At 42.5% G+C, this 24,461-nt stretch overlaps 1 protein-coding gene across 2 annotated transcripts in view; it reads right to left on the bottom strand.

Moving 5' to 3' along the window:
• Positions 1–10,208: 10,208 nt before the first annotated feature.
• The window catches only part of gabrb3 (gamma-aminobutyric acid type A receptor subunit beta3), a 77,165-nt gene continuing 62,912 nt past the window's right edge, over positions 10,209–24,461 (bottom strand). Inside the window, exons 9-12 of one of the 2 annotated variants that reach the window (XM_042057455.1) lie at positions 22,486–22,638; positions 15,208–15,452; positions 14,414–14,494; positions 10,209–12,227 (exon numbers count right to left, since the gene is read on the bottom strand). In XM_042057455.1, coding sequence (XP_041913389.1) covers positions 11,868–12,227; positions 14,414–14,494; positions 15,208–15,452; positions 22,486–22,638 — 839 coding nt within the window. In that variant the 3' untranslated portion in view covers positions 10,209–11,867. The remainder of the gene's footprint in view (positions 12,228–14,413; positions 14,495–15,207; positions 15,453–22,485; positions 22,639–24,461) is intronic. The other variant, XM_042057456.1, reaches the window with a different exon arrangement.

Below are 24,461 nucleotides of genomic sequence, written 5' to 3'. Positions count from 1 at the left end.
TTCTGCACCTGAAATTTTACCAAAAGTACTTTTCAATGAGAAGACAAATAGCCAGTTAGCTAGCTAGCCTGCTAAACATATCATTCAGACGGCTAGCACAAGTTACATAAAGATGAGATATGAGAGATGCTAGCATTTTCAAGTAAAAGTATGCTATTATAAATAGCACCAACAAGATAGCATATGTTACTAGCAGTGTTAATCTGTGTTTTCAGTACCTACCATGCACAATAGATACAGGCTCTATGTTTTAAGGGTGCCACAAAGATTAAATCAAGGATGTGTCTTAGATTAGTGAATCACATCCATATCCCCACAGATTCATCAGTCTAGCACACTTGTCATTAAGAATCTGCTGCCCCATCTATTTATGCTGCTGTGTCAAATAAAGACACAAAGGGCTGCATGTGTAATATAAAATGAATTACAATAATGCCATTGATAATGAGATCTGATTCATACCTATGTTGTGTGCCCTCCCCCAGCAGACCTTTGGAGAGTTGGTCATGCCGCGTTCAGAGGAACACTGATATTAATACTGAGCAAGATTGAGATGTGAGAGCGATTGCACATCAGCAATGAGGAGAGAGGAAAAGGTCAAACACTATGCAGAATGATATTATTTATCTGCTGCACCAATGATGAAGGCGTAAGAGATCTTGACCTTTTTGCGAAGTGCTTTAATGATCTCATGGAAGGGGGGAGTGTGGGTCAATATAAAATGACAGGAAAATGCCTTTAACATGAGGTTATGGTTCCTGAGGAAAGATGTACTTCTGTATAAGATGTATTCTATTTTGGTCCCAATTAGCATTGAATTACAGATTGTACCCTCTGCGAAACAGGCTTTGAGCCTGACTTTCTTAATTGAGGGGAGACATTTTCTGCACATGGGTCTTCACCTATATCACATTTGTTCCCTTCATTTAAAATTCAAATGAATCACGCTGTTAATTTATTGGCAGGAATACACATTTCCCATGTACCACAATACTGACAATCAAGCCCATCGTCAAATTACTTTATATAACAAATGAAAGCTTAATCACTTTCTTCAAAATTCCCATGGATGACAAACTGTTATGCCTAGGATTTGACCATTACTTTCATGACTGCCATGTAAATATTAATGATTGTATGATGATTGTATGTGCAATTAAATATGTTTAATTAAACTCATACTCTTATTTCGTCAAGAATGTTCTCTTTGGGCTATCATTTCTGTGGCATGAAATGTAAATAGAGTACAACATCAAGCAATCATGGATGGAGAAAAAACCTTGTCTGCCTCAAACGGTAAATGTTGGAATTTCCGCACAGATTAAACATAAAGGTCAGCTCATCTGTGCTTCCACTACCGGCACAGCCAGTTTGAACTGGGCAGACAGTAGAACGACATTAATGTATTCAGTCTCCCTCTTTCCTGACAGTGAAGCGACACAGGGGATCATTCTGAGCGGACACCCTGCCTAATCTTAGTGGCACCCGGCACTGCACCCTGTGGCACACCCCTCAGCATGGCTTCCCACCACAGCTTTGTTCAACCCTCCTTCTGTTTTTTTCTTCTCTTTCTGACTCACTCTTGCTCTCTCTCTCTGTATTTATCTCATTTATATGGTAAGCTATGCTTCCTTCTGGTGTCCATTGTCCAGCCTGGGCCACTAGGCCTGTCGGAAAGGCTAACTGACTGACTGACTGGCTGGCTGGCAGGTTGTCTCCCTGACTGACTGAATGTCCGGTTTCTGAGAGGAGAGTGTGCAGGGGAGGTGGGGGTAGAGACTGGGCTGTACGGCCTGCATGGCCCCCAAGTGGGATGCCACCCTTATCGGCTCCACTCAGGCCTTCCCCCCTCCTGCCCTGCCCTTGCCCTGTCCATCAGCAGGACTGACAGGCCCAAATGGCATCTACAGCTGCACAGCGCTGCTCGCTTCAGTGTCTACATGGAACAGTCTGTGATTGGTTATGTGCTGCAGTGGGGTAGTTTTCTTTTCACTAAAATATTTTCATCAAGTTTTAAGAGCCATTGATGTGCGATTGGATCTAAAAATATATGATTCTAGACTGTAGTCCATTGAAGAATAGGGCCAAACTTGGGTCAAATCCATTCTGAGTCTAGTGCCATCTACGGGATCATCATCAGGCTTTCCGGAATAGGAAGTCTACAAAACCAGACAGCCAAGGAGAGAAAAGCTATAAAGCATCCCGGCTCCAGACAGAACCTGAGTTGGTGATTAATGACTCTGGTTCATTAGCACACTGCATTGTTTGGGTCAGACGACACCCCTGAGTCCCATCCGAAATTTCATGACATCTTATTGTGTGTGTTTCTGTGTTTTATGTGTTTGGCTTGTAATAAAGCTAATTTAGGATAATCACATTGTCCACATGTTTGAAGTCTGCCTTATTAAGTTTGAAATGTACATACCAACCGCATTTACCCCCCCCCCCCCCCCCACCCCCCAACTCAGCACAGAAGAATCAAGACATTCTGCTGATGAGCCACTTCACAACAAGCCAACATCTGGGAGAGTTGGGCACCATATTACTCATTAATGGTTTGGTCCTTGATTCTAACCCCATACTCTTTGTTAAATTCTCTCTTTTTGTCAAATACTCTCATTGCTGCTCAATTACCTGCTCATTATCCCAAGGACTATTATGGGCCACACCACCATCAACTGAGAAGTACTCTAATTATTACCATATTCCTCTAATCCTATATTGTCACATTTTTGTCAAATTCTAACCTATTGTGAAATACTTGTCATGGTACTCTTGTTCATACATTCGCTCTGTAAATTCGTTAAAATTTGTCAAATACTCACAGCTTGCTTGCTGTCAATGTTTGCACGCAATGAAACTCATACATTTGGCTCCGCAAGTTGAAAAAAAATGTGTGGCTCAATATCACCATGGAAGGGAGAGAGAAACCCTTTCAGAAAAGCTTTATAATTTATATGAATACACATTTTCATGAGCATATAAGAATTCCCAAGGCAAATATGTCAGCTGATGATAAGAGTGTGAAAGTTGCAAAAGAAAGAAAAATGCAAGCATACCAAATGCTGCAAATTAGCATCAGGAACACTAGGGTAATTAGATTTAAACACTGCGCTGTGCGTACTGTGTATAATTGAAGAGAAACATTTTTTTTGTGTGTGAAAAAACCCCGGTACGTCACGCGCAGACATTCTAATTTGACAGTTTAGCCAGAGAGGTAATCAAGGATCTTTGGTTTAGCCGTTTAGACGGAGACGGATATTTTGTCGTCTTCCTTCGCAATCGTTCTCGTATAAACGGCCCCGTAACCCCCCACCCCACCCCACCCACCCATTCCCTTCATTCTCATTCCTCCACCCCCCCCCCCCCCCCACGCAGATCACTTTCAAAACGGGCACACTGCACAATTTAATAAAAGATAAGATTTTAATCCCCCACCTCACCACCCCACCCCTATCCAAGACCAAGCACCACAAGTGAAATCAGATCCCTGCATGGGATTTTTTTCTTAAAAAGAACACACTAAGGATTTGTAATTTTGTGTTGTTCTATAGATGTGTTTCCTCCTCTTGTGATGTGTGTGCGTGTGTGTTGTGATATCCCTGGAGAGTTAGCATGCCTGTAAATCCTCCCTGTGAAGAAACCCTGCCGGAACACAGCCGGCTGGGGGCCAGCTATGGTTGCACACTGGAAACCCCACTTCACCACATCATCAGATCTCTGATTTATATGGCAATTACTCAACAAATTAATACAGTTCTGCGAGAATGTCATCCTTCCGAAAGCAGCCAGCGATCCCCACTCTCAGCCACACATCCCTGGGTTCTCTCCCCCAAACAAACTAATTATAGAAGGTGACCTTTACAGACTTGTTTTTTGTGTGTCTGTGGGCTGGCTGATTGATACCGCCTCTTAATTAATCATGTGTTTGGTAATTACTCCACTTATGACATTTGCCACCAGATTCATTGATTTTTAGTGCAATGTGCTCATAAGCATTACACTACATACCCAGCAGCTAGATCAGTATGGAGGTGTATAGCACTTCTTGGGATAGTTGAGTGCTTCTCATGTTTGTAATTTCTCAGATGGCACCTTACTGTGAGTAACACTTACTCAGACACACAAGTGTCACTTGTCAGGGTTTAATGAATTTGTCCCATGCTGTGAGGTTCTTCTTCATGGACTGCATGTCTCAGAAAACATGCCAAAGGAGGAAACAATGCTGAAAGAGAGTAGATTCAAAAAGGAAGCTGGAAGAATTATTTATCCATATGCTGATGTATCCTTATGATTGATGAGAAAGACATGTCTTTACAGAATAAGAGGATGCCCAATTGGAGACTGCTTCTTATGAAGCCTTGAGTGAAATGAAATAAAAAAGGACAATTAAAATATCAGAAAGTCCATGAAGAGCAATACAACTATAATAAGCTTCTAACTCAAGCGTGAAACCTATTAAGTAGTCAAAAAGGATTTTCTTACTGCATAAAACTCTTGATTTCATTTCTATTTAGCACTGCATCATTCTGCAGAGAGAAAGAGAGGGAGAGAGAGAGAAAAAGAGAGAGAGGCTGTGAGAAGGCCAGAGAGCGAGAGAGGGAGAGGGTGAGTGAGAGGGAGAGAGGGAGAGTCTTGTTACATGGATTAGGTAAAGATAAGTATATGAGGTTCGAAAGAGTGGATGTATTGCAATGCTGCTTACAGAAATGTAGTTGAAGTCTCCATTTTTATACATCGAAACCAATGCCAAGTAGACCTTTTTTATTCCTTTAAATTATTAATTTAAGTAATTTAAAAGTGAAATTACCCACCACTTCCCCAAAACATGATTTTAAATGTGCTTTGTATTACCTGCATAGCTCTCCAACATAAATCAGTTGCAAAAACACAATTTCCCTGCCTCTACCTCTCACCCTCATTCAGACTCGTTAAAATTCAGCTCATTGGAGTGAATAGCCTTAAAGCATGGGATTCATTTGTATGGAGGAAAGTGATTGGGAGAGCCCTAAAAGGGTTATTTAAATCATGATAGAATGCCTCCCAAATCATTTAACAAAATGTCAGAGGAAGGCTGCTGGCTCATTCCGCCAAACACAGGAAGACCACTGACGACTTGGTTCCACATTTGCCACTTCCCTAAGGAGAGAGGAGAGGACCCCACCTCATAGAGTTTAATCAGTGGTCTCCTGAAGTCCCATGGGTAAACACACATACACACATGCACACACACACACACACATACACACACAAGCATTTATGCACACACAAGCATTTATGCACACACACACACACACACACACACACACACACACACACACACACACACACACACACACACACACACACACACACACACACACCACACATGTATGCACACACACACACATATACACGCACAGGCATGTATGCATACATATGCACGTGCACATATGTGCGTGCACACACACACAAACACATGCATGCACAAACACACACATACTTAAGGCTTTTGTGGTTCATGGTCACGTGTGAGACTCTCTCCTGAGGAATCTAAACAGGAGCCTCCACAGAATGCATGCAGCTCCCCTGAAGTGAAGTATTCATCAGTGGGCCTCTTGTGAGGGAGGACAGGTAAATTCAAAGCACCTGGTTTGAGCTGTTGCTGTTTTGCTGATTGCTGTTGTTAGTGCCACATGTTTAAAATCCATGTTTTGCAGAAAATCAAGTTTGATATGCTTGCTGTCCAATATCTTTGTGTGGATGTAGGCAAATTTGGAGCCATATAATGAAAGCCATCTTTACGGTTTTATGTTTACTGTAAAGCAATTGTGAATTTATTCTCAATTAATTTACTGTCACTTACCTGTAGGGGATTTTGATCTAGTTAGGTCAAAGCATGTAGGTCCTTGGTGCCAAAGTGAGTGTGTGCATTTGTGTGTGTGTGTGTGTGTGTGTGTGTGTGTGTGTGTGTGTGTATTTTCTGTTTCAGCTCCAGTGCACATACAAGCAGGTTGGCTGTTTCCAGTGTGTTTCATCTGGTGATTAACCCATGTTGTGTGTTAGTGTGTCAATATCAAATGTCAAAAAACATGCTTGTTTGCTTGTGCACAATATATGAACACTGTATATTTATGGGAGATTGTTTTCAAGCATGTGTGAATATTTTGTCTCATCATGATGATGGTTTGTGTGTGTTTATGTACAGTGTGTGTGTGTGTGTGTGTGTGTGTACTGTTAATTCATCTGATCTACATAATTATGATGAATCTTGTGTAATCTGTGAACTGAATAATGGTGAATGGGGTAGTGGTGTTTCCCACCATAACACAATAGCGGCTCCTCCTCATCCATCTCACGCAGCGCAGGAAGTCCCAGGCCTGCTGTGGGATATATTTATTACCATGACAGATGATCACTGGGGGAAAAAATTATAAACAAATAAGTAGAAAAAAAGCCACACACACACACACACACACACACATCAAAGAAACAAATAACATGATTTCCCACACAATCTGTTTGCGGGTGTGCTGTGTGTGGTTTTGACAAATGCAGTGGCAGCTGCTTGTAGGGAAGCTGGGGGCCCTGGGAGTCTGTCTTTGGTGAAAGAGCCAGTTGCAGGCATACTGATGCTCTGCCAATCCCACTGGAGGATCAGGGGCCTGCTGGTGAGGCATACATTATGGACTGACACGAGCTCTCATTACAAGGATCCATCCCTACTGAAGGTCACAATGTCACCCGAAGGTCAACAAGATATAATAGACGAGCATGTACCTGAAGGGATGCTATATAATAGGTTGATATATTTCTCTAACATGGTAAGATTTAGAGCCCCTTGTTGGAATGGTATTTTACAAACTCACAGCCTGTGTATTTAAATCTCCTCTACAGTGCCATTTATCCTTGGATGACTTGTTAATGAAACTCGTCTTGAGACAGACATCCATCAGAAAGATGACAAACTGATGACAGGACAAAGTTCACCCGTAAGGTAGACTCCATAAATATCCCCAAATCTGCTTTTCATCCTGAGGACGTCATTATTCTCACGGCTAACTGTGGACTGCGTTTTAAGGTGAATTCCTTTATCGACATCTTGATAGCAAAAAAATAATACTAAAAGACACTCTTTGCATGCAACATCTCACCTCTTTTATGGCATCACACCAAGACCTTAATGAATGTACATGCTTAAAAAGGACGTTCAGAAGTCATTTTGCCAGTTAGTGATCCAGAATAGAGTGGGTTGGCTGTGGAGAGCACACTGTCACCTTTGCCAACAGGAGCACATGGTTTCAATCTGTTCGCCACTTAATTTTTCAATTTATTTAACCATATCATAAAACAGTGTTTATGAACTGAGTAAACGCTATAGAAACATCTGCTCAGAAGTGAACTGTAACTCCTGGAAGGCAGTAATAATGAAATGTACAGACATCGAGAAAGGGGCGAAGGAATGGTGAAATGAAAGTCTGAACGAAACCAACAAGATAGCCTTGGTCAGAAAGAGACAAGTGAAAAGATAAAAGACAGATGGAAAGACATAGAGAGAGAGAGTGTGTGTGTGTGGGTGTGTGTGTGTGTGAAAGAGAGAGAGAGAGAGTGTGTGTGTGTGAGAGAGAGAGAGAGAGTGTGTGTGTGTGTGAGAGAGAGAAAGAGGTGGAAGAGAGGTGAAAGAAAAGGGTTGACAGGCAGGCGAATATAGATGTTGTGTGCTCTAAGGGCTCAGTGAGAGTCTCCAAAGGCCCCTCACCTGTCAGGCACGCCTGCTCACACTCAGGTCAAGAGTTCCAGCTGCAGCAGGGGGCCTCGCACCAGTCTCCCCAGTGTCTTCCATAGACACACACACACACACACACACACACACACACACACTCTCTCTCTCTCTCTTTCTTTTCACACACTGGCACATTTACACACACACACACACACACTCTCTCTCTCTCTCTCTTTCTCTTCACACACTGGCACATTTACACACACACACACACACACACACACACACACACACACTCTCTCTCTCTCTCTCTCTTTCACACACTGGCACATTTACACACACACACACGCTCTTTCTCTCTCTCTGTCAGACACACACACTCACACACACCTGACACACACACACACACACATCAGACACTCACACACACACTCTCTCTTCTCTCCTTTCTTGCGTGGTTTCTGGAAGTAAGCTATCTACATGTTTATAAATCAGCCAAGAGAAGAGGAAGACCCCCCCCCCCCATCTCCACCCACTTACCCAACTACACAAAGGCTGACATTTCAAAGACATTCAACCCAAGTAGCCCCATCAAAAGATGAAATTCATGCTTGGAAAATGGACACCCTCCATCTGAGTCCTGCCGCCATTTCACATTGGCCTCAATTGATGGTTACCACAGTATGGGTGAGTGTGTCAGTACCGTGTGAGCTAAAAAGGTTTACTGCATGTGGGAAAATAAAGAAGTGCCATATTAAATGTCCATCTGCACTCTCAATTCAGAACAATAGCAACAGAGTTACAAGTCAAGTATAGAAATAACACGTGCCTATAAAACACCAGTGGATTTGGATAATATTGAAAATGGGGTTAAATCTACAGCAGTGTGAGGTTGCTGTTCAGTTCCTATCACTGCTGTCTTCTACACTCATCACATCCTCGGTGGTTTTAAGGGTATTATGACTAGAATGCCTGTCCTGCCCTTACCCTTGATCAGATCTTCAGAAAATCTGAACTGGCTACAGGAAGATCCAATTCAGTGCTGGCCCTTACTCAAGAGGATGTATGGGTTCTGTGCCATTCAAGGGTGTTTACTGTCTTAATTTCATTTCCTTTTTTAAGATTAGTTTCGGGCTTTTCAAGCCTCTGTTGATAGAAAATTGAAGATATAATAGGAAATTAGTGGGAGAGAGTGAGACAGAGAGAGAGAGAGAGAGAGAGAGATGGAAGAGGGTTCCAGAAATGATTTCAGGCCATGTGTGGTCTGGGATTCTGAAGCCCACCATCCGCTATGGTGTAAGTGTCATGGCTGTGAGAAATAAATTGGTATGAACCACAATCGTTTTGGTCTGGGCCTGTTTGTTGCATCTGTGCTATAGGAACTTAACTCTGCCTTTGTGATGGTGAACTTATGGTGAATTATTCAGAGTAAAAAACAAGAGATGATAGCTTTTGTCCAGTTAATGTTCGCACATAAGTTGTTACATCATACAGAACAGCCAGCACTTTGTGGCGTCCTTAGCTAACACTTGAGCTCTGCAGGCCAAGACTTAAGTCCAAAGTTTTGCAGTTTATGAAACCTAATAGAAATGCCAACTTCAAGAGAAAATTACTATTTGCAGCTACGTTGAGCTTGCCTAACTCACACACTGACATAAGCCTAGATTCACACACATACACACACACACACACACACATATACATCTTACACTGTGTAACATGTCTTCCTTCTACTGACAAAATATGCCTCATGTAAATTACATGACATGTAAAATCACAATAAGACAATACATTAAAGAGAATGATAACTTTGATTTTGCCGGTCTGTAGAGAAATTAATAATTTTCCAATATGTCTGAACACCACAGATCTGCTTTCAGATGTGTATTTTGCATGGGCTGGTGAAGGTATGTATCTGTGAGTGTCCCCAAGATTGAAATAAGAATAGTTCATGCTAGAGGGAAAAAAATATTGGCCTGAATGGTATTTCAATGGCATTACCTCATGCTTTCTTTAATTTGCTCTTGCAATTTGATTTATATTATTTTATCATTCTAAGTCAATGAAATAATGGAAAGCACCTTGAACCATATATCCTTAAACTGATGGGCAGGCATGATAGGCAGTAAAACATAGGATGTGTACTTTTTGTTCCAAAATCAGTATTTTAGGTTGTTCTTCTCTATAGTGTAGACATGAATGTTGTATCTGTTGTGATTATCCCTAAGTGTACTGTACATAGCCAGGAATATGAGCACATGAACGAACACCTTTGGCACATTACTAAGCTAAAACTGACCTTGCATGGAAGGGAACGTCTTTAAGTCAAACCAGTGTAACAAGATGTCCCTTAAAAACTATTCTATTTATTTATTCATTTATTTAAAAACTATTTCTATTTATTTATATTCTCTCTCTCTCTGTTTCTTTTTCATATACACCCACACACACACACACGCACACACACACACACTGGTTCAAAAATAGAGAAGGGTGGTCAGACATATCTGGATAATGTGGCATATATTTACAACACACAACAGAAGTCAGAAGAGGAGCAATAAAGGTTATGGTGAGCAACTGGCAACACAACAAAACCGTAAAGCAACCTGACATGGCAGACAGCATACAATAATCCTGTGGACGTGACTGTGGGTTGTGACTCTGTATAGCAATGTGATATACATCACTTATTTATTCCTCGGCAAGATCCACAGTTCCTAATGTTTGGCTGTGACTAAAGTCGGTTGTGAGGAACAATCATAGTCACCTGTGACAAAATAATATCATGCTGTCATAATATCAAGTAAAACAGCTATGAAGTAACCATGTACAGTATGATTATATTACAAAGTAATAATTACAACAAAGAGTACATGGATATGGGTATGCATATTATTAACAATAGCAAAAATATGTGATGGGGATCATTTTCAATATTACTAGCATTTTCTGTAGGAACCTGAGGCAAGTTTTGTGTTTAGTACATAAACTGTGTAGTGAAAAGAAGTGTAATATCACTCAATGTTTTGAAACAAGGTACCCCGAAGGAACATAATAATCAAATATTTGAATATATTTGTTTTCAAGTTTAGGGACTTACAGTATAATCCGTTCAAAGAATGCCACACGTTCTGGCCAAAGGTGTTCTTTCTGGAACAGCCAAGTTTTCATTTGCAAATCCACATCAATGTCTGTTTGTCACTAAAATGTCATAGTGAAACTCTGAGCAACAAATATTTAATCACTTTCTCTTGCCAGGATCCATCAAACTAATATTTCCATTGATCTTCCATAGCCTGTGATTTTTAAGAGCAACTTGTGTGTGAAAACAACCATAAAATGCAGAAAAAATGTAGAGTGCACTGTTGTTCACTGGGAGCAAATACTGAAGCACTTTGCAAGGAAACGGTGAACTGTGTGTGGCATACAATCATATCAAACGAAGGCAAATGGAAATCATCTTTCGAAAGTATTTCACAAATTGGCGCTTGTTGTGACGTGTTAATATGGTAACTTCATGTAATATGGTAACTTGTACACCCCAAAACATAGCATTGTGGATGAAGAAAAAACACCAAACCTTAAAACCATTTTTATCAAAACCCACAGCCCTAAGTATATTGCATTATCTAAACTCAACATGGCGACAATGGCAATCATTGATCTCGACATTTGAATGCTATTGAGTATATTGGCATAAAGCATTTGTGTGAATAATGCCTTCCACTATAGCAACGTCAGGTCTGAGTTAATGTCTTGCTTTGTAGGGTGTTCGAAATAAAAAGGGGGAGAGTCGCTGGGAGCATCATGCGAGAAGTCCAAAAAGGCTTCTGAGAGTTTATCGTGTGTATGTACAGAAGAATGTTTACAAAATTAAAAGTCTTGGTGCTGGCACTGCTCATTGTGTTGCTATGTTAAAAAGATGTGTGTTTATGGGTATGTTCACCAAGAGAACAGTGCAGCTTCTCGTCACGGAAAAGACGTACAGCATTGGCCCATATTAGTGCATATCATCATCCAAGAACACTGCTCTCATGCCTCCAGAGTTTGCAAATAGAAAAAATCAGAACATAACAATTATATGGCGCTGAAACACGTCTCTTGTCTTGATGAGTCTTCGTAAAAGGGTACAGGGGGGGGGGGGGGCATCCTATCTGTGGCATTAATTCACGTAGTACATCCAGTAAATCAAATTGAAGAGTGAGAAAGCAGAGGGAAATATTATCCGTGACCATCGATCGATGGAGTTCACGTCTGTGAGATCGGGGATTTTGATCTTGAGTTGCGAGGAGCGCCGGCGCAGCCGCGTCTTCTTGGGGTGGATGCCGCCACCGCCGCGCTCCATGCTGCGCCGGCCTTCATGCCGCGGAGCGCTCTGTTTCCGGTACTGGATCCCTGAGTTGTCGAAGACCATGGAGGAGGAGTTGCGCGTCTCGCTCAAGCTCGTGGTGGTGATCTCGTTGCTGGCCACCTCGTTGTGGATCTCCAGGGAGGTCAGGAGGATGTTGCCCTGGGCATCCACCTGTGAAGTACATTATAACATTATAAATATCAGGATGAGGTCAGCACCATCAATCTCTGTTCTGCAGAGGTGGGTAACGCAGCTTGAGAAACGTCCAAACACATTTTTTTTGTTCTAACCATGTTAGGTACACAGGTAAGACTATGGTGGGAGTTTTACTTTATGAAGCTGGGGTTACCCACCTTTGCTGTTCTGAGATGATGATTCATGTTATTGTCCAATGCCTGTGCTATTACTATGCTTACTATGTATACATACTATATTACTATGTATGCAGTATAAGGTAGCACTTCACATTAAGTGTACTAATACAGTGCTCTTACTTAGGTGATTGAAAGTGTACTTATACAGTGCTCATATTTAAGTGATTGACAATATGCAGTTAGGAAGGTATCAATATTATACCTTACATACTGTATGTTGACCTAAACATGTGATTCTATATACTGACATTAGTCTACTGTACTTTATTATTAGTTAATTAAGTGTTTAGTATAGATTACCTAAGAACATTTAGTCTAAGGTTTGGACAAATACATATGTATGAAAGGCAAATATATGACAAAAGCAAGTATGTTTTTAGATGGTAGGTAAAAATGGTTGAGTGATATGTAGTAGATTTCCCCATTGAGCATACATCAGTAACCAAACCTTTACTTGGAGGGCAAACATTTAAAAAACTAACTCAATGTGCAAAGTCTTCAGATTCTGAGTTTTTCATCCCCAAATCAAAGTGAGCTTCAATAAATTAGTCCCTATGAAATTAAATGGTGACCATATATGGACCAAGTCTTCTGGCTGGTCAACTGTAAATCCCATACGTGTAAACTCTCAGAGAGTTACGATGAAGAAAGAGGTAATGTGCAACCTTAGAATGAAATATTCATTCTTTACATGAATTGTGTAGTTCTTACTACCCATAGTAACAAACTCTAAATAGTAACATATTTCTAAAAACATACAGTAATCAAAAAGGTGCATTCTAATAATCTATTACAGGCTTTTGAGTAGTTAAGCTTATCTTTATCAAACATATGCACAAATACACGCATTCCATGCACAAACAATAAATCAGTGCATTCAGATTCTTGACAGCTGCACCGCTATGGTAGATCTACACACATTTTTATTTAGGACATATTAAAGCTATACACTGCACCTTTAAATCCTCTATTTGTCAAGTTGATGTGACATTGTTTCTCAAGGAGCAGGGCCTCTCATAGCAATGTTCAATGACTTTGTAAGTGAAAAAGAATCAGGAGTAATACTTGGAGTAGAAGAGGTACACCCAATAAACTCAGATTTATGTTGTATGCCAAACACAATGTCCTGAGCAAAAAACAACACTGGGAGCATCATATTGATTCATACTTGATAAAAAATCCTCTAAAACGAGGTGTTCGCCAGAGGCATTAAGCTCTGCAGATTTGTTCCATCATAGCATATAGTCCTTTATTGTAGCAGGTGGAAAAGTAATCTGTATTTCCAGAGCAATGCTGACATGGCGAGGTTATTTCCCATAGGAGATGCCTCCAACAAATTCATTGTCTATTTGCTCTGACCTCTAAAATCTCTCCGGTAATAAATAATTCAACAAAACATAATTACGGCACAAACATCCAAGTAATAATCTGGATCATTGTTCCTGATGGGTTCAGATGGAAATAAAATAAAAAAAGACAGAAACAAGAACTAGGAAACTAGGAAGGAAACAAGACATCCTGGGAGTGAGTGATGGAATGAATGAATGAATGAATGAATGAATGAATGAATGAATGAATGAATCAATCAATCAATCAATCAATCAATCAATGAGTTAATCAACTTAATGCTTCTGTTGTAAACAGACTTTGTCACATTTGGAACATTTAAACAGGGGGACAATAAGCAGGGGCATACAGAGAGAGAAGCATCTGTGAATGGCATACATGAGCAAGAAAGAGGGCGAGGGTGAAAGAGAAACTGGGTGGAGGAGGCCAACGCGGTACATTATACGCACAGGATGGAACAGCACAGCTGATCGACACAATGGTTTGGTGTGTCACTTTAATCAATGAAGGGGGGGGGGGGGCAGCAACAAACTTTGCACAGTAGTGGCAAAGTTTCGGAGTGAGCAGGGGTAGGTGGAGGAGGAGGCCCACAGATATAAATGTGATGGCCAGTTGAGTCCACACACACACACTCACCCCTTGGGAGTGACGGTGGCCTTGTACCTGATTGGACTGTTTAACAGACGATGGCTTGCAATTGCCCCCCTCCTGAACGGACTGGCCAGGACAAAAAAAAAAAAGATTTCTCATTCATCTTCCACCCCAACTGAAGAATAGTCTTAGAGACCTAAGGACTTGACCCTCACTCCACACTTATGACCTGTGGTAAGCGAGGAGCTTTTCGGTTGAGCAAGGTGATCACCTCAGGAAATAGTCCACTCCTTCTAAATGTTGATGCAGCCACTAGAAGGAGAACACTGCTGGTCTTTGGAGCGTGACAAAGCCCATTATGTAACTCACTAGGGTGGATATCATAACTGTCCTGAAGGACTTGCTGGGTGTCAGTTCTAATTATATATTGAAGGGTTATTTAAATGGAGAGGATTCCTAGTAGCACTAAATTCTACCATTACGTTTCAAAATGATGTATCAATTTAGATTAATTAAAAAAGATATTACTCAAAACCTATACAGCAAATAAAAGATGTGTCAACTGAGAAGGATTACAGGAGTATTACAATGAAACTAAGGTCAGGACAAAAAGGTCTCAACAGCTGTGATAGTTATAATGGACAGTTACATATGTTGTATTATATAACGAAGCATTTTCAAGAAAGATTCTAGAATCTCAACCCAGTCTGTGCCTTTGTAACTTGAAGCATAACAGCATTAGCTACCAATAACGACACATATTTTCTGAGAGAGTTACTGCTTCAAGTCCAAACTCCAACACATAGACGTTTGATATGGTAAGATTCTGCGAGCCTTACCCGGTTGCCGTCGTATCTCGTGCGGTCGTTGTTCGCCTTCTCCGCTTTCTCCGCCAGCTTCTTCTGCATCTGTGGCCCTCTCCCGAAGAAGATGTAGTTGACAAACGCGTACTCCAGCAAGGCCAAGAAGACAAAGACGAAGCAGCCCATCAAGTACATGTCTATGGCTTTGACGTAAGGGATCTTGGGTAGCGTCTCTCTTAGATGGGTGTTGATGGTAGTCATAGTCAGCACAGTGGTTATACCTGCAGGACAATTCATTCTGATTAGAATATGTGTGTCGAACCTCAAATCCTATCATGAACAGCAAGCAACACAGCAGCTGATACACAGCAAAATAAAAGAGATGTTATGGAATGTGCTGCTATAACAGTAACATGCATAACCCCCAGGATCATTTGAAGAATAACATGAAACTTGTGCAGGAAGCTTTGAAATTGCAACATAAAAAATATGACACTTCACAGAAAGAGAGAATGAGAGAGAGAGAGAGAAATTCGAACAGAGGGAGCTCGGATGAGAACCAAGCCTCTTCGCACAAACAGCGTTGGTTCGCGCCACCGCCACCCACGCTGAATCTGGAAGCACCAGTGGGGTGGCGCACACTGAGAGCTGTTCGATTGGCAGGGCTCAAATGCCAGGTACATGAGAACTCTGATAAACCTAAATCATTTATTCATGACGTGTCGAACAGTTTCAAATGCACACACACCGTGATATGTGGCACAGGCCTTTGAATCCTTCAGCAGGATCACTTGTAATGTACCTCCACCCCCTCCTTCTCTCTCTCTCTCTTTTTTCCTTTTCATCCATTTATTTTTTAACACAAAAATTCATTCATCATTTGCATTTCTGTCATGCATGAGGAGAGAAAGAAGACGACGAAGTAGAAGTAGAAGAAGAAGAAGAAGAAGAAGAAGAAGAAGAAGAAGAAGAAGAAAAAGACGAAGAGGAATTCTCATGTCACTGACAACCTCTCAACCTTTAATGAGCCTCTTAAAAGTCATGCCATGCAGCACTTTGAGGTATTAAGCTTAGCTGGAAGTCTGACCTAATTAGTTAATCACAGCAGATGCATCATATAGGACTGAGGCCAGATCTATGTATTCATCAACATCCCATACAGAATAAAACAGCATGGCTGATGAGCGGTCTCCCTACTGAACCTACACAGAAAAGCTCAGACCACGAAGGCCCTGCTTTATTTTCTCTCTCTCTTTCTGTCTTTGGTCCCTGAGTTGTTTGTTATCCTCCTATGATATTCATATTTCATAGCCGGAGCCCTTTTCACAGACCGCATAGAATTAATATTTGACCCAGACAGTAGTTTTCAATTCGGTTTATATTTGCCTGCTGCACCGCCCTGTGATATTCAATTCTATTTGCTCTGAGTCACGCGTTAGTCACAATCAGCGAGAGAGCGCCGAGCGCGTGGCTCAGCGTCAAGCAGCCACTGAGCCCCAGCCAGCGTGGTGCCGTGCCGTGCCGCGCCACGCCACCTCAGAACACGATGATTATCAGACGCTCGCGTATACTGAACAGAGATGCCTCTCCTGGCCATCTTCCAAAAGTCACATTGCCCCCGTTCGTTTGTACGAGCAACCCTAGCATTAAGATTACTCCAAGGCTGTCATCCACATGACACTTTTAAATTCACACCTTTTTTTTCCACCCCCTCTGTGATGTATAAATATCACAGCTGGGGATTGGAAGGGGCGCTTCATCATAGGGAGAGGGGGTGGCTGGGAGGGCAAGTGGATGCCATCCAAGTCAGTTGCCCAGCAAACGAGAGAGTAATTTAAGACAACAGTATTTCTATTTGTGTTACAATGATGATGATGATGCTGCTCAGAACACTATTACCCGTGTTAACAAATTCAGTCTCCACAACTAACGTTTCATGGTAACATAACAGTGCATATTCACATCATCATTTCTACATTTTCCCCACACTACAGGCATATAATCATGTGCTGTATGTTGTGTGCAAAATCTTAGATGTCTTCACCAAACATGCTTAGCTGTCATGCTCGCTTGTGTAGTCTTCAGCAACTATTTTCCAGTTGTCAGGCAAAAGTTGTGACTAATATTAGCAACCATACTGGTACCTTGAATTTATTTATGGAAAACAGCATATTACAGCTTCTGTCTTCAGTTATATTACACACACTATCAGTGTAGTGCCACAGCTTAATCTTCCATACGTCTATGCTCTGATTTTCCAACTACATTGCAGGTCTGACTCAATTATGAAACACGGATTCTGTAAATGGATACATTTGATAGTCTGGTGCAGCTGTGAAAAATAGCACTCAACAGGCAAGTCTCCACACTACACTGCACTGCTTATGAATGAGACCTGTTCAGCTGGGCTTAATCTCTCATAGTTTCTAGCTAAGAGCTAGCACTGACATTAATGGCGAAACGACTTGATCTTTAGAGCAGCTCACGCCCCCAGTAACATGTCTGTGGTGATACCACCACTACATTGTGACAGGCCTAGCTTTAGGAGTGGAGCCTTTTAAACATGTGCCGTTGATGGTGGTGGTGGTGGGGGGGGGCTAACTCTGATACTGTGGTAAGAAATGACACTTTAAAACCTTGAAGCAAAACCTATGGAAGATAGACTTCACTTTACATAATGGTCTTATGCTTATTTTCCCCAAATTTGGCAAGAAGTATTCAAGCCCCCAAAACAAAGTTGCCGGCCAAACACCTACCTGTATATATACATATACTGTATATCCTTAATGAGATGTTGGCCTACTGCACTGTGAGGGATTACCAAACAAGCTGTTGTTTTGACAATGACATTACCTTTTTAGTGAAGACTGAACTGCTGCTTGGCAGCAATGATACTGTTTGGATTCCCTATTAGCATTTGTTTGCAGTTTTGCCTCATATCATTGCTGGCAACTGAATGAGAAAAGAAAAGTGCTGAGCCTGCTGTTAGATGTATTATATTCATAATGTTGTTTTCGGATTAATTTCCTGGGAGGTTGTTTATACTTTGTTCGGTATATGTGTAATTTCTTTCTCTCTGCTATTGTTCACATGAGGCTTCTTGGACAGTTGCCACTAATTAATAAATTGATGCATGCATATGGTCTTTCACGCATTTCAGACCATATGCTAAAATATGCCTCAAAATTAGAACAAATTAAAAACATTAATATCCACTTAAGATACACCACTTAATCTCAAGTGCCCAGTAACACACACAGTAGACTGTGAGGCAGCCAACACTTTGTGAAGTGTTAGTATAATCATTCACAGAACCCTCCAGAAAGTTTTAAATAGAGCTTGCCAAGTGTTTAAATAGAGCTCTCCACTGTCTTGCTATAAAAAATGTATGGTTTTGACATGTGTTCATCTGTGAGTCTTTGGCAAAGGGGTACAGATGAACCCTAAGCTGTGCAAATGAGACTATAGTGTGTGTTTCTGTTACAAGAAAGCCCTCAGACCCAATGACAGGCTGCCATATGCTCTACTTATATGTTGTGAGCAATGACCAGTTGGACGTTGATGAACTCATTAGCGGAGCAAGCAGTGTTTTCTGCTTTTCTCAAGCGCTTTTTCTTTTCACATACCCTTAAGAGGAATTCATTATTACCAGACTGCAACATCGTTTCAGTCCCAGTACGTTTGCATTCTGTTACTACATACATTACTGGCCCTATAACTATCAATGTCAGTGCAGTTTTGAGTAGCATTCTTTGAACTCCCCATCATAAGACAAGACCCAGTCCAAGTGTTTTGATTGTGCCCAACTTTGTGATCTTTTGTAGAGAGATTTGGGTGAAAGCGGGACGTGCTGAAATCACTGGAAACACATTCTTCACGGAACAGCCCAACCAAACATGTCTTACATAACATGGGTACTATTGGGAGGAGAAATATTTTCTTTCCATCTTGAGTGCAAGTCAAAACAGGAGGGAAATAAGAAAATGTAATGGAACACAGACATACACACACAGAGAGACACATACACACATACCCACACACATACCTACACACACACACAGACGCACACACACTCCAAAATATTTTACAAAGCATAAAAAATAAGGATGTCTGGTGCCTGAATGCTTCCTCTCTGATTTTATTTATTTATTTTTTACCTTGATTTGAAAGGTCTGCGTCCCCAGAATAGGCTAGGGACAGGCGTGGGTGTGTTTTTTGTCCGCTCGGGCTTACATAAAGGCCGACTTGTGCCTGTGCCTGTGCCTGTGTGTGCGTGTGTGTGTGTGTGTGTGTGTGTGTGGGTGCCGAGAGGACAGGGAGCGCGAGAGAGGGATCGATTCCAGCATGAGTCGGGCACAGCAGGGGAGGATCACAGCTCTTCAGCGGAGTCAAGAGCGCACAAGTTACCTAACCGGACACATAATGCCTTCCCTTTCTTTTCCCATCCTATCCCTTCCCTTCATGGAGCCCAGCCCTGCAGCCTCCTGTTATTTAGTGTGTGTGTGTGTGTGTGTGTGTGTGTGTGTGTGTGTGTGTGTGTGTGTGTGTGTGTGTGTGTGTGTGTGTGTGTGTGTGTGTGTTGTGGTAACACCTCAGTTTAAGTAGCCTCAGGTAGTGTGTAATTAAAAAACATGAATTCATCAATTAGGTCAGTGTACTTCATATGACAAGTCTTTGTTGTGTGTCCATCTACTGTTCAGAATACAGCAGAGATAATAATAGTATGTGCTTACTTGAGAAGTGCACTATATTATAGCCCCTTAATTACTCATGTGAGTGAATTATTTATGTAAATACACTGAACCTATGTCAAAGGTTTTTTTTTGTTAAGGCTAAAATAGATGTGTGACCGTTTCTATGGTGTTAGCTGCCTTAATTATGCGAGCGCATAAATAATGAAAATTAGCGCAGATTCAGGAATCAAGAGTGTAAATACAGAAACTGAGGGAACTTTTATCACAACTGTAACAATTATGATTGAGAGGACAGAAATGACGTTCCCATCGGGCTGGTCACCGGCTCTGTCTTCTGCTCGCTCTCGCTTTGAAACTTTCTACGCTCTCTGTGTATTTTTTCCAACCGGAAACACGTCATGTTATGTGCTAGCATAATTAAGGCAACTAAATAACACCATACATTTCTTTCTTCCTGGAACGGCACATCTCAAGCATATACTGTACTGGCCAGAGCCTTGGCTCCAGTGATTCTCAGTGATTTACTCTGTTGATGGCTCAATGCCTCGCAGAGGCCAAACAGGTCAGGACCCTAAAAATAAAAAAAATATATAGGGCTGGGGTCTGTGATAGCTTCCTGAAGCATGTTTCCACATTAGGGCTGTTTCTGATAAGACAGATGAACTACTGCAGCCTGCGGGATAGACCACCACCACCACAGCCACAGTAGCAGCAGCAAGGGGGAAGTGCCCAGACACAAGGCCTTTAAACACAAGATTCATTGGTGCTGCTGCATGCCCTGGGATTGAAATGGAGTTTAAATGTAATTGTTTAGCAGCCGCATTGATCTACTGCGCTTTTCCCAAAAGGCCACGCTTTTCTGGGAATGGGGGAAAGCGAGGGCATAGAGAAGGGAGGAGAGGAGTGAACGGAGGAGAGGAGAAGAGAAGAAGAGAGAAAAGAGGGGGGAAGGAAATATAAAGCAGATGAGGAGAGCAGAGGAGAGGAGAAGAGAGGAGAGTAGAAGAGAAGAGAAGAGAGGAGGAGAGAAGAGAAAAGGAGGAGAGAAGAGAAGAGGAGAACAGGGGCCTTTTGGGCATCTTCCCAGCAGCGGGAGCGGCAGGTGCAGGTGAATCACGTCCCAGGAGGCTGCTCTCTGCCGCAAAGTGCTCTCATTCCTCTCCTTAACATGGCTAATGAGCAGAGGCCTCCCTTCAGCCAACACCAAGCCCCCTCTGAGAGCCAGGGGTGGGGAGCATCCATCACCAGAGCATGCTGCCACACACCTGGAGGTTCTTTACACACACACACACACACACACACACACACACACACACACACACACACATACACAACTGCGTGCATGCACACACTCTGTGTATAGACGCGCACACACATGCAAATGCAAACGCCAACACACACATACACACACACACACACACACACACACACACACACACACACACACAAATGCAAATGGAAACACACAGATGCATGCAGGCACTACCCCCCCACACACACACTCACACACTCCAACACACACACACACACACACACACACACACACACACACACACACACAAACACAAACACACTCAAAAACCCACGGGAAGTTAACATTATACCATCTGTTTTCTGCCATCAACATTATGCAAAGGTATCCGATATCTGGCTGAGCAATGGCTATATGGGAGACATATGGAAGGGCAGTAAGGGAAAAAGTCTGGCATGTCAAGTGAGAGAGAGAGAGAGAGAGAGAGAGAGAGAGAGAGAGAGTGTTTGTGTGTGTGACTATGGCTTCCTATTCACTTTATATGGGAAGAGCCACAGTAGGCTCAGGGCAGACTTAACTGAGCTGTCGCTGCTGGAGGAGACTTTGGCTGGGAGCATGAATGAAATTACTGAGACACCTTTGAGGAGGAACAGGGACATGTCTACATCTTTATCAGGTGCACAGACAAACTCAGACAGAGCCCAATGTCACATGTGCTTTGGCTATCCATGATATGTCTATATAGCTGGGGGTTAGACAGCAATGAGGAGGAGATGGGACGAGTAGAAAGTAGACCTTCTTGTAACTACCAAGCCATGGCTTCAGGTTTGTATAGTAATGCCTTTTGCCTGGGATTGCCCCGGGGAGATCCATTACTTCTGAGACAGTTTCTGCTGAAGGTGCCCGGCTACTGTCACCATGTCCTCACCCTTGGGAACAGGAGATTCGGTCTCTGTCGGGTGCCTTAAGACTATGCTCAACAATGTTCATCGTATTCACTTGGGAAAAAGTACCCAATATTATTGCCTTTATGGAATCCAAAACATCCAAGTCCATTGGCAGATATTAGCCCGTTGAGAAGATTCCCCCTCCCCCAGAATTATACCATGCATGTCTAGAATTTACATTGACTGTCATTGTCACTGTCATTCACATTGAAAACACTCGAGTTAAAAATTGTATCATTAATTTGAACCTTCAATTAGCAACTTCTCATCACATACTTGTGATCACAATTACACTCCTCAAAGAGCTTGTCACTGCAAATAGAAGTAGGCCAGTGAGTCTGCTTCAGTGAGTTTTTCTAGTCTGACACCTGACACACAATGTGAGGGGGGTGGTGGTGTGGTGTGTCGGGGTGTGGGCTACCTAATGCCACGCGGGCAGCCGAGGCGTCATAGTTGATCCAGAAGGAGACCCAGGACAGAATGGTGATTAGGATGGAGGGCATGTACGTCTGCAGGATGAAGTAGCCAATGTTCCTCTTCAGCTTGAAGCTCAGAGACAGTCGTGGGTAGGCACCTGTAGAGCAGCGCGAAAGAGCAATGGACAGAGGGGAGAGAAGACAGAGGAAAAGAGAGAGAGACAGAGAGAGTGAATGAGAAAGAGAGTAAGAGAAAGAGAGGAAGCGAGAGAGGCTATTTATTTCAAGAGCTGCACTGCAATACTTTACATTTTGTTCCTGTTTCTATGGCAATTGCAGCGCGGATTGGTTTTATCGCCATGGCAACAGGCAAGCATGGTCAAAATTGCGAGCAATTTGCTGTTGCCTAGCCTTGAGCGCAGACGACCACAATGTAGGAGATTAAACGCCCTGTAAACACATTTTATGCTTGTTTGCGTTAAGACAGGTCATACGTTTGCACAATAAAAAAAAGAGTTATTTTGAACGCACCAGGCACAGGCCACACTCATATAAGATGAACACATACAGTATTTCACTAGGCATCAAATGTCAGGATCATCTACCTTTTCATAGTAATTCCATAAAGAACATAGCGATGTCCGTTAAGCACTTCCACATTTAAAGGGAGTGTTGAAAGCAGGAGAAATATGTGCTATATCTACAAATAGACGCTGTTGCTGAGGAACACCGTCAGGGTGTCAGTTATAAATGGACTGGGGAGCACAAAGGCATTCCAACAGGCACCTCACCTACACATACCTCCTTACACACACACACACACACACACACACACACACACACACACACACACACACACACACGCACGCACGCACACACACACACACACACACACACACACACACACACACACACACACACACACACACACACACAGTAGCTAACAGCTCACACAGGTAGGCCATATTTAAGAAGAAAACACCTCACGATAACCCTCCAAAATTCATCTCTTCTCTTCTCACACAGACAGAGCTGCAATTTGATTTGATTCTGTCTACAACACAACACAACACAGCACAGCACAGCACAGCACAGCACAGCACAGCACAGCACAACACAACACAACACAACACAACACAACACAACACAGACAATAAGCACGCCATCTCCTCAGGCCTCAGCCTATGCACTGTGTGCTCAAACTCGTGTCGTGACCAGGAAAAAAGCAATCATTCTCCATGTCATTAATTCGGGAGTGGGAATAATCATTAATATGGAGCCTCACTGAGACGCTGGGCTTTGGAGGGGAATAACACATGCAGTGGGTCCTCATCCTTATGAATATATGATGCCCTGTATCAAGTGGCTCTATTTTTGCTCTCTGCTTATTTTGCCACCTCTCATTTTCTTCCAGGGCTGGAAGAAACAGAGGGGTAATTGTATCGCATTATTATTCCCCGGTTCTAGTATTGTTCGATGAGAGGCCGGCACATGATGGGAAGCCTGTAATTAGGTAGTCTTTGAAATGAGTAGAGGACCCGACGGGAGCCTAGGCAGGGGACAGACGGGGAACGCGGAACACGGAGTGGCCGCCAAAACCCCCGTGAAGATGAGAAGCGTTGTGCATCTCGTTGCACTCTTCAGCCCAGGAGTGAAGGGGTGTGTTCAAGAGCCCTTAGCGCACAGTCAGATTTCATTTGTTTCTACCTGTCACACGTGAGCATGTGGAACTGAGGGAGGGGGGGCTAAGCAAGGCGGGAGCGAGAATGGGAGAGCAGACGGGCTAAGCTGGAGCTGGTCTTGGTTCTACAGCTGATCAGCTGAGCCTGGATCAGATCTGGTTCTGGTGTGTTCTGTTATATGCTGCCACCTGGGCAGTAGTTAATGTATTCAGAAGATAGAATCGCGGTAGTCGCTGTGGCGCAACTGGCTACAGCACCCATACAATACTTAGGGTTAGGTCCACGTGTATTGTCTATAC

This window comes from Alosa sapidissima, chromosome 12 (genome assembly GCF_018492685.1).
Source record: "Alosa sapidissima isolate fAloSap1 chromosome 12, fAloSap1.pri, whole genome shotgun sequence".
Taxonomy (NCBI): Eukaryota; Metazoa; Chordata; class Actinopteri; order Clupeiformes; family Clupeidae; genus Alosa; species Alosa sapidissima.
Note: the sequence above shows the minus strand (reverse complement) of the source record. Positions and strands in the feature narration are given on the sequence as shown.